Source organism: Cantharellus anzutake, assembly GCF_015039405.1.
Source record: "Cantharellus anzutake strain C23 chromosome Unknown EI90scaffold_39, whole genome shotgun sequence".
In the NCBI taxonomy this organism is placed as follows: Eukaryota; Fungi; Basidiomycota; class Agaricomycetes; order Cantharellales; family Hydnaceae; genus Cantharellus; species Cantharellus anzutake.
Window position 1 is genome coordinate 566,217 of NW_024066989.1, and position 10,379 is coordinate 576,595.

The window sequence follows — 10,379 nt, forward strand, 5'->3', positions numbered from 1 at the left end:
TCGGGGTGCGGGTTCGTCTCTTGTCTGGGATGGGTTACAGGGGTCACGGGTGGGGCAGGTGGAGGGGGCCCGGGTGGGGGCGTGCATGGCTGCATCCTCTGGAAGTGCCGCCACTGGCTGTCAAGGAGCGTGGCTTCACGCTTCCATTCGGCCCAGGTGATGGGCATAGGGCGGAGCTGGTAGATGCTCTCGCGGAGCCGGGAGTTGATTGCCCGCTCGAAGCGGTCAACTAGCCCTACGTCGCCTAGCTGCGAGGTGGGCCCTAGTATCTCAAACTCCTGGATGAGTCCGTCCACGGGGTCACTTCCCTGTCGGACAGTAGCCAGCCTCTGCCGGGCTGTAGCCGCCCGGTTTGGGTCTTGGAACATGGCGTCAAGTTCTGCATTGAACTCGTCCATGGTGGGTGTAGGGGAGCCTGTCCTCAGTAGCGCCATGGTGCGTTGCGTTGCCCATGCTCCTGCAGTCCCTCCCTTCATGTAAGAAAGCATGAAGAGGACTTGGGAGAGGGTGCTGGGGAATTCGGCCGCGCGGACGTAGAGGTAGATCCCGCATTCGGCCTTAAAGCGGTCGAGGTCCTCTCTGACTCCCGAGAAGGGGGTGGGGGGGGCAACTTTGGGTGGTCTGGGTGCGTGCGCAGGCAGGCCCTGGGCTTGGGCTACCACAGTGGCCTGTAGGTCCTGGAACCGGGCCAGGAGGTCGTCATACTGTTCTTGTGTCACCATGGCGGGGGAGGTGGGGGGAGATGAGGTTGAAACCTTCTTCTGCTGTCAGGGACCGACCCGGGGTCGAGAGCGCCCGGGTGTATCGCCCGAGGCTGAGGGTCCGGTAGGTATGACGCGGGTGCGCGTAGCAGCGGGCCCGAAGCAGACAAGGGTCCCTGGCCACTAAGACTAAAGTGGGAAATGTGAGAAGAAGGTTGCTTCTCAGTTCCCACTTAGGCTGTGTTTATATACATGTGGTTGAAGGCCACGTGGGAAGCGCCACGTCATCCGAGCGCACAGCCACCTCCGTCTGGGTACCTCCGTAAGAGGTCCTAGGAGCGTCCGGTGTGCGGGGGGTCGTCCAGTGTGTCCGGGTTCGGGCACGTTACACTGCAGCCGGGTCAATGGTACATTGATACAAAGGAAGTCGTCCGTGTGATAAGAAAGGAATAAAGAGGAGAGAGAATAGAAAAGAAGGAGAGGAAGGAAGGGAAGGGAGAAAAGGGGAAGAGGGGGAGGTCGGGAGGAGTGGATGGTGGGGCACCGGGTTAGGTGGGGCCGGGTCAGGCGGGCGTGCCCTGACATCTAGCCCCTGAGCCCATCCATTCACCCTTGCCATCAAAACCAAATCTTCCACACACTGAAGAAGCTCTGAAAATGCCTAGTCAACCAGACAAAGGACTGCAATCAGCCAGTTGCTTATCAAAACTGAGACATATTGTGACGAACCTCCCTGATACTGTCCCACTTGCTGCTCCCTCAGACCCTATTTGTAAGGGGCGGTTGGTGTTAGAATGCGAGGATTCGGACGACTCCGGAGCAGAATCGGAGACTTAGCGTGGAAGGACCTCAGCCTCAGCGACTCAGGCAGAGCGCTGTGCCATTGCTGGTTGTCCTAGGGGTCCCTAATTTCGGATCTAGCAGAGGGAAAGTCTCTTGGGGGGAATTCATGTCGATTTCGGACTGAGGTTACAAGTTACTAGGTACATTGTATATAAGGAGGGGTCCGGAATCAAAAGGAACAAGGGTAGGACAAAAGGAGACAAAGGGAGATGGAAAGAGGAACAACACTGAGGGTCAAGTGTTTGACTCAATGGTGTTTCCCAAAGGAGGAATGAAGGGCCAAGGCCCAAGGAGGAAGGAAGGAGGATGGGAGTCAGGAATGGCTAGCTGACTGAATAGAAGGGAAGCAGCAGCCCAAATAGGAATGAGGGAGAATAGCGGAATTGAATGGAGCAATGCAATAGTTGCAAGGTCCGACATAAGTCCGGAAAGTCCGAACTCGGAAGTTAAACTCCGGAATATTGGCAAACATAATTAAATGGAATGAGCTAACCAATACAATGGGTATAAGCGGAGGTGGGGTCAAAGTCTGAGGTCGGAGCTAAGACCGGAGGTTCCGGAGACGGAGATGCGAACGGGATTCCGGAGTGGAGGTCCGGAGTCGGGAGCATAGGTTTTGCGTACTCGTCTGGAAGGTGTCGAGGTTGGGGTCGGACCCGGAATGTTCCGGAGTCGGACCGAAGGTGGTGTTGGAGCCGGAGGTGGGATAACCTCTTGGGAGTTGGCAAGGAGAAAGTGACTGTTACAAAAATGGGGCCGGAAGCGCCCATTTTCGTCCGTTCTGGCACAGGAATAGGGAAGGGGGTTGGACATAGGGGTTTACAGGTGGTTTAACATGTTGTTGAACAGGTAGTGTGGCAGCGGGTTTTTGTTGATTAATGATTTGTTCAACTCTATTACAATACAAATCATGTGATACAGAACCCATAAGAGTCTAAAATGGGAAATTCCCATTTCCATAACAGTGACGGAAGGGAAGTAGGGCTCCGGAAGTCAGGTTCGGAGTTCCGGGAGCCCGGAAAGGAGGTCGGGATTGTATGGATATGACAGTTGGGGTGCTGACCCTGGTGACCCTGCTGTCCTTAGTCTGTCAATGATGTAAGCAGTATAGAGCTTTATTATTGACAGGACATGGAAAAAGGTAAAGAACTATATACATTTGTTGTATCTTATTTGTAATGAGAATAACAATGAATAAGATACTTGACCTGACAACCACCACCCGTTCCTTACACTATTGCAGCTCTCACTGGTGACCCTAAAGAAATAGTGGCCACTTGAAAGCTAGAAGAGCCAGATGAGGATGTATATGAGTGGCTGGATAAAAAACTCAACAATATTTGTGGTGAATATGCGAAACGGAATGGCACCCTAGCATCAGCCATTAGATGGGGCCCAATGGGGTTGCCAGGGCTTTGTGCTACACTCCAATACTTCACCAACAACAAATTTGCTTCTGAAGAAATTCTGGAGATCCGAATCAATAACCTGATTGAGGAAGCAAAAAAAATGTATGTCACCATCACCGTTAAATTCAAATCCCCCCAAAGTGCTGCTTAACATAATTCCAATAGAATCCCTCTAGAGTCCCATCCTGCATCAACAAGGCCCTCCCCAAGGAGACAGGATAATACTGTACTCACTCAGTGCATGTTGCCTTCACTGCAACCTGGTACCAAACACCTCCCATTTCTCCTGGACTCTGATGAGGACAGTGACTCACCTCCCCAAATAATTGACAACAAGCATCCATGCCAAGGGGTCAGAATCAACGTTCCTGAAGGGAGAAGCCCATTTCTTGAGTGGCCATGGAAAGAACAAGTGGAGTTAGCAATGGCTTGGGACATCCACATTAAAAATGGTATTCTTACCTTGCATGCTCCTACTTGTCTACAGTTGACACTGCGGGTTAATGAGCCATGCTGAGAATGCCAACTCCTCCAAAACAATCAAAGACTTTGCCGTATTCAGGACCGGATCCACAGAGGCATCCCTGAGACCACCCCATATAAGTACCTTGGGACATCTGGATTAATCGAAATTCTCAGGCGGAAAGACCGTCAAATTGACAGTCTCAAACTTCAATGTCTTAACACCAATTGGAAACTGGATTTGCTCATGACTTCAAACCTGGACTACAAAAGATTCGTCATGGCTGTGGGCGAGTGCAATGTACCCTGCTTGAATCAACTTGTGTGGTCTGTGCTATGAAAGAAGCATGGGATTAATGGAATCATTCAACTTATTGGGAGAGCTGCACTTGGAACTTACAGCCCAAGGTGCACAGAACAAGAACACCTTATGAGTGTTGTGCTCTACTGGTTAGGGGGTGCACATGTTGCAGAGTTTGCACATGCAGCACTTGGCATGCCAGGGATAGCAACAACCCGACAACACTGCACAACTTCAATCCGTGCTTCTCCTGCCTTCCCAACCCTTGATGAAATGAGATCAAACATCACAACGGCCTATCAAATCGATGCCCCTTCCAATAATCAAGTTGTCAGCCTTGTTTGTATGATAGATGAGATTAAGGTAGAAGAGGTGTTGGACTGGTGCCTGCACACAAACAGTGTGATCAGCCTTTGTTGAGAGCATTCAGGGTGTAATGAACATGCAATCAATAACATTGGTGATGCGCATACACTGTTTGATGACTTGGCAAACAGAAAAGTGCATTTTGGCATGGAGGTACGTCTAGGACAAGGGGTTGTGAACCATAGCACCAGCTAAATCATAGACGATAGGCTACAGTTGCCACAATTGGAGCTCTCACTGGGAATCATCATGTCAGAGTCCGCACATCTATTCGTGGTGTAAAGATATCCCCGGGAAACTAGTTGATATCAAAGCTAGGGGGCTAGCCTAGCTGGCATAAGAGCCTTATATACATGAGCTCCACTAACTCACGAGAGCGCAGCTACACTGGGAATACATGGTAACTGATAGAAACATGACATCAGATAGGAAGATAGATGAGGGAATATTGGGTAAGGAGTGATGTGATAGTGAATATAGCGCTGAAGGAGTGGAGCTGGATCACCTTATGTAACCAGTTTCCTACGTCCAATAACGATATTAGAGTTTGTGCTGATTTGCGTACTGACCGTGTTTTGGTTGCCAAATATATGATTGTTCACTGTCTAAACAACAATAAACACCCCCCAACGATCTCACCTGATGTATAGATCGTCTACGGATAAAATTCTATATTGACTTTACTATGATTTCTAGTCAATATTACACCTATATTTACCACTTTTCAGTAGGATGTGATTTTCCTGATAATTTACTGAAGGAAAACTGCTAATAAAATAATTCCGCAATAAATGTTACTCAATACAGGAGTGACCAAACTGCTCTTTCTATCGCTTAGAGTGCATGCTAGTTATCTAGCAGGTTCAGGATCGCTCACTTTTCTCCTGTGGTGTGATAACCAAGTATTGCTGAGAGATTATTCAATTAAGAAGTCCCTCCACCAAATTCTCACTAATTCTCACTATGACACTTTTGTTCAGCTGTGTCTAACTGACCCTAACTCACGCTTAGAGTGACGTGTTAGTTTTATATTAGCTAACAACTAATATTTGCTTTTATCTTTTGGAGCAAACGAACCAACCACTGGTGAGGAGAATTAAACTTTTATTTCTACCTGAGGTTTGAGAGGGGGCAGAAGCGGTGGCCTTTTATGCTTTTCAGAGGCCTCTCTACTCCCACGCCTTGCACTAGTTACATGTGCTACATTTGTATTATAGATAGTTCTAGAATGATATAGGGGGTTGGGCTGTGTAAGCTTAATAATGGACTTAGGACATGACTCAGCAATAAGTAATTCATTTCTTTGTCTTTTGGGCCGATCTCAGCGGGATCTTGTAGCGCTGAAGCTATGCTCTACACCGCCTTAATTACGAACGGTTATCTTTAGAAATGACTCGGCTATAAAGGAACTTTCTAGACTGTTCTCTAATTGACCCCTTTTTGTGAAGCCACATCATTACTAATGTTCTAGAGCCTTCCCAATTAATTAACTGATCCGCGGACTTCTGAATCACTTCATGCTTATGATCCGAGATCCAGATCATCAATCATTCCTTTGTTCCGATTTATTTGGGCTTAAAATCAAAAAGTTTTGATGAATCATGGGAAAATATACAAGATCCGGTTTTTTAGCATTTTCTCCTCTTCTGATGCGATCAAAAACTGTCCGCCCGCGCCGGGGAATACTCTATCATATGGTATTCGGTCCGCCAGACTTCTGGGCACCAATATATTTCCCTTGAGTCACATTACCTTTTGTAAGAATTAGCAAATAAATATATATGAATTATAAGGTGTTTCGCCGTTTGAGTGATATCTCCGTCAGTTTTGAAGCTTTTAGAATGAAACAAAACCGTGGATAAAGTTAAGAAACAGTCCTTCCAGATGGTAAAAAGATTACAGTCAAAAGTTTACTGGTTCCCGAGATATTTACATTTCTTTCCCAATGTTCCTTCTTATTCTGCCGTCTATGTGCTATTTTCTTGTTGTAGGGATATATTCTTTGAATATTACACCTATGTCAAGTTCTAGGCATGATTGTAGTAGATTAAATCTCATACTACATGGGTGTAGATATTTTATAATGATCTTCTAATGTCTGTCCAGTCTCATAAAGATCATGAGATCTGTTAAACGTCTGAACTTGTCACCTGTTTGTTGACTATTCTGATAGATCATTGTTTTATTCTTTGAATATTATTTCTCCTACAGCGCAATGAGTTATATCTGCATTCTAACTATGTAATTATCTCACGCAATCTCAGCTAACGATTACATCATTGATATTGCTTAGAGTAAAGGGGGGCCGGATAGCTGGGCATCCCCTGACACATTGCCAATACATCACACAGCCATTTCTAATCAGTGCAACATGCAAAAATGAGAAAGCCGACAAACATGCTGATCTCCTCTGCCTAGCATGCAGTGCCTGCAACCAAATGAGTAAGGAGACCAAGGGGAGTGTATATTGCCTTGCCTCAGATGGCGAATCAAGGCAAGGAAAGGCACTTGTAGCCTTAATGGAGCACACACCACTATCTCCAACATCCCACTTATATGCTTACCTGGGTGGGCTACCACTGCTAAACCTACTGGTTGGAGAGGACGAGTTAACATCTGACAAAGACTACAAGCATGTTATGAAAAGACTTTGACACACTCACCTGAGGCCCAGCAGTGTTTCAGTCGGTGGTGTTCAGATTACACCCTCAGTCCTGCGGTCCCACCTAGAAGGCAACAAATACCCCTCAAGCCAAATCAACAACCTGATGAATGTCACAGATAAACAAGACGTCACTACAATGTTTAACCTAATGCTACTTATCTGGAAGTTACCACCACCACTCACCATGGACAATCCCATATACTATGAAACTCGTGTTGCCCTCAATCAACACTCAAAGCTTGTCAAATATCTAATCCTACCCTACATAAATGTTGACATGAGCCTTCATGATCAACTTAAGTCTCTTAGTGCAGCGGCACACCTGGCATACATATTCTTTACTGATCATAATGCACACTCAGCTTACCTCCCATTACCCCTTTACCGTGATATCCAAATCATGGTCAAGAACACGTTCCTTTGCATGGCAAAGATGAAGCTGTCAGAGTACCACAGTTCTCTGCCATTTATTCCATTCATTCTCATTTATCACTTCCTTTTTATCTCTCTCACGAGCCGAGTCATTTCTTATTTGTCAGAGGTCCTTGCCTCATGTCATTGTTTGTATGTCAGCGTATCTACACAGCCCCCACTCCCATGTCCCATATCCTTGGGCCTCATGCCGCATCCCCATAATCCCTGCTTAACTGCCCCTTATTTACCACCTGGCAGCAGGGAGAGAAGTAATCTTCTTCTCTCACCCTTTTTGCTGCTCAGGTAACCCTTGTCCGACTCCTTTCCACTTTGGAATCTGTCGGATCATAGTCGTTAACCTGCAGCCCTGACAGAAGTGTGACAATCCCAATGGCGAGTTCTTCTTGATCCTGTTGGGCACGGATAGGCTGGAATGGATTTTTGGCCTTATCAGATCTCAAAATGGGAGCGATGTTAACGTTAGCACTTACACTTTATTGGGCTGAACTTCAGGGGCTGTCGAATGCCACTCAATCCTCTCCCAACACCCAGAATGGGACTGGGGCCCTCATCAGCTAAGGCTCCAGGGTTTAAGCACCACAACAGGGATAGAGCAAAAAATCGATCACCTCAATCTGGCATCGTGGAAGGGAGACATGCGAGTCTCTGGCATACAACTGATGTCTGCATGGAGATCCAGCCGGCACGAGGTAGAAAATGATCCAGAACTCATGGCATTCAGTCCTGCAGAAAAGTTTGGCAAGCTTGAGTCGACCCCAGGTGCCAATCTGCTAAACCCCTTCAGGATGGAAGTATGTGAAGATGGTGAAAATGAAGAAATGTATGACGAAACTCCCCAGCAACCCAACCCAGATTCCACCATTCCCATTTTACCCGACTTGCTGGAACTTGAGGAACTCGTTGACAATGAGGATGCATGGAAAAATGGGCTCGAAAGTACAATTGATGTGGGGAATGGGAAGCATGTACACAAGGCAAAGGTTCTGCATGAATTCACAAGGTTCACAAGAACATCAAACTCGACTGACTGATTGAGACATGTTGCCAATATTTCCTGCTTTGCCCAAATCCCCGCCATGCCACATCATCACATTGGTGATGGTTCTATCATGGAGACCAAATGCATCTTGATCCAAGATCCAGTAGCCACACTTCTGAGATGCAAGGGAATCCCATTTCTGGGTGTTGCCCAAGTTAGTTCCATCAAAGTTGATAAGAGTCCCCAAAGTGCAGTATCAAAAGACTTACTCAACGAAGAAACAGTCACCATCGGTCTCCAAATCCTCTGCTTGAAGTTGCAAAACATAGTTCTGTCAAATGGGAAGGATGGTGATTGGGTCTGGCAGCATGGATGAGATGCAAGCATCATGGTTCCCAGCAAGTTCATCCAGCAAATCAATCCTGATGTTGTTACTGTTGAAGAAGAGAGTGCCATGATTGGAGCAGGAATCAGAAGAGAAGGTGGCTTGAGGAAGGCTGTAGGATATGGGTTTTGAAGTGATGAGCTGCGAGAGTTAACAGCAGTGATGTTTGGGGCACTCTTGCTGGATGATCAACTGTCAGGGATCGGCCCCTGACCCCGCTGTCAGGGCACCCAACCACACCCCAGAACCACCTTCCCAGACCTCCCCATCCCTACATACCTCTCACAACTTCAGCCCGCATGTGAGCCCGCAGGAAAAATCACGTGGGTTAAGGCGAGCAACTCGCCTTAACCCATGTGACACCTTTTCCGAGTCGCGGGAACATGCTCGGCTTCTACCTGGAGTCACGTTATGAACTGTACAGTACACTTCCTTTTTATAGTAGCCAAGCGGGGAATAGGGAAACTTACCCTTCTTCTCAACTCAATCCCCGCTTAGGCAAGTTGTAGTTACCCTCTGTAATACATGACAACTCAATCCCCGCTTAGTCCCTTCAGTGAGTTTGAGGAGCTAAGGACGGGGTCTAGCGCCCAACCACCCGGAACACCGCACACACCTAGGCCTGAGGTCAGGCTGTCCCTGATCGAGGACCGAGCCCTGACATCAACATAAGATAGTTGAGATCAAACAGTCGGATAAGTTCCCTTACCAGGTTAACAGTGAGCTAGTTGGCTGCAGGTTACAACTGTCACACAAAACTCATTGGGCAATTCTCTCATCAGGCAGAGTGTGTTTTTCATGTGAACTTGAGGGGGATGACAGAGATGTGGTAATGATGAATATTTCTTGTGAATGTTGTCACACGATCTTTGAAACAGCCCCAAAATTACTTGCACACATTGCAGCTCACATATTACATGACCCAACTATTAGCTGAGAGGATGAGCCATGCAGGCTCTGTCTATCACCAGCACCTTCATGTTGGATTGGCCTGAAGAAATATAAAGCGTCTTTTATGCTTGATTATACTAATTCGATGTGTCAGAGGCTGATTAAGTTTCTTATGCCACTTCCCAACCTTCACCTACAAACCCATGTGCTAATGTTCCCATAAAGTGTCCATGGTGCCCCAAAGGATCCAACATGGTATGGAAGTACAACATTGCTTTTCATTATGCAAAAAACCACTCCCCTTCTGTTCCACCTAGCGAATTTGACATCTCATATTTTGAGCTGGAAGGTCTCAAGATGGTCTGGAACAATCACCATATGGCAAATCGAGGGGAAACTAGACAACGGAAACACTTAGCGGTGAAACTCAACATTTCTGAAGCACATAGTTCCCACCTCTGCCTTCAGTATGTCCCAATCCTTCTTTACTTATTTATCACTTCAGATGTAATATTAATTATTAATCTACATCCAGGGACACAGACCTGGAAACACGACCCGAAGTCAATGCGGACTCATCCACTGGACCACTGGAACAAGATATTGACGATGACCTTGATACCAGCACCCCCAAACATATTCCCACCTCTCCTAGCCCCCATCCACCCTCCCCAGCCTCAGCTTTTCCAACCACCTATTCCAGTGGCTGTCCAATGTGCCATGCTCCCAAACATCCTACTGGCATTCATATGTGTTGTACCATGAAAGTTACCACAAGTGAAATTGATGACAGCACTAATGTTGTTAGGTGTAATGGGACGGGCTGTGAGATGGTTTGGGTATATGCCTTTTACCATACCTTAATACTGTTGTTGTTTTCTGACAGACAAATTAGTTCCATAGGTCATGTCAGGGTCTAGGGTCCTGTCATATCCATACAAT

General features: G+C 46.9%; 3 protein-coding genes across 3 annotated transcripts; all 3 read left to right on the forward strand.

Moving 5' to 3' along the window:
* Window positions 1-2,942: 2,942 nt before the first annotated feature.
* Window positions 2,943-4,364, forward strand: EI90DRAFT_3018003 (uncharacterized protein; the record flags this gene model as incomplete). The annotated part of the gene is made up of 6 exons (XM_039057174.1): window positions 2,943-3,055; window positions 3,119-3,452; window positions 3,516-3,742; window positions 3,818-4,116; window positions 4,147-4,235; window positions 4,299-4,364. The coding sequence occupies 6 exons, from the start codon at window positions 2,943-2,945 to the stop codon at window positions 4,362-4,364; spliced, it is 1,128 nt and encodes a 375-aa protein (XP_038913750.1).
* A 3,477-nt stretch (window positions 4,365-7,841) lies between these two features.
* Window positions 7,842-8,537, forward strand: EI90DRAFT_3018004 (uncharacterized protein; the record flags this gene model as incomplete). The annotated part of the gene is made up of 2 exons (XM_039057175.1): window positions 7,842-8,182; window positions 8,219-8,537. 2 exons carry the CDS (start codon window positions 7,842-7,844, stop codon window positions 8,535-8,537), a joined length of 660 nt encoding a protein of 219 aa, XP_038913751.1.
* Window positions 8,538-9,617: 1,080 nt separating this feature from the next.
* EI90DRAFT_2854303 (uncharacterized protein) lies at window positions 9,618-9,884 on the forward strand (the record flags this gene model as incomplete). The annotated part of the gene is made up of 1 exon (XM_039053759.1): window positions 9,618-9,884. A coding segment is annotated over one exon (267 nt), but the record flags the coding sequence as incomplete, so codon positions are not given.
* Between the last annotated feature and the right edge of the window lie 495 nt (window positions 9,885-10,379).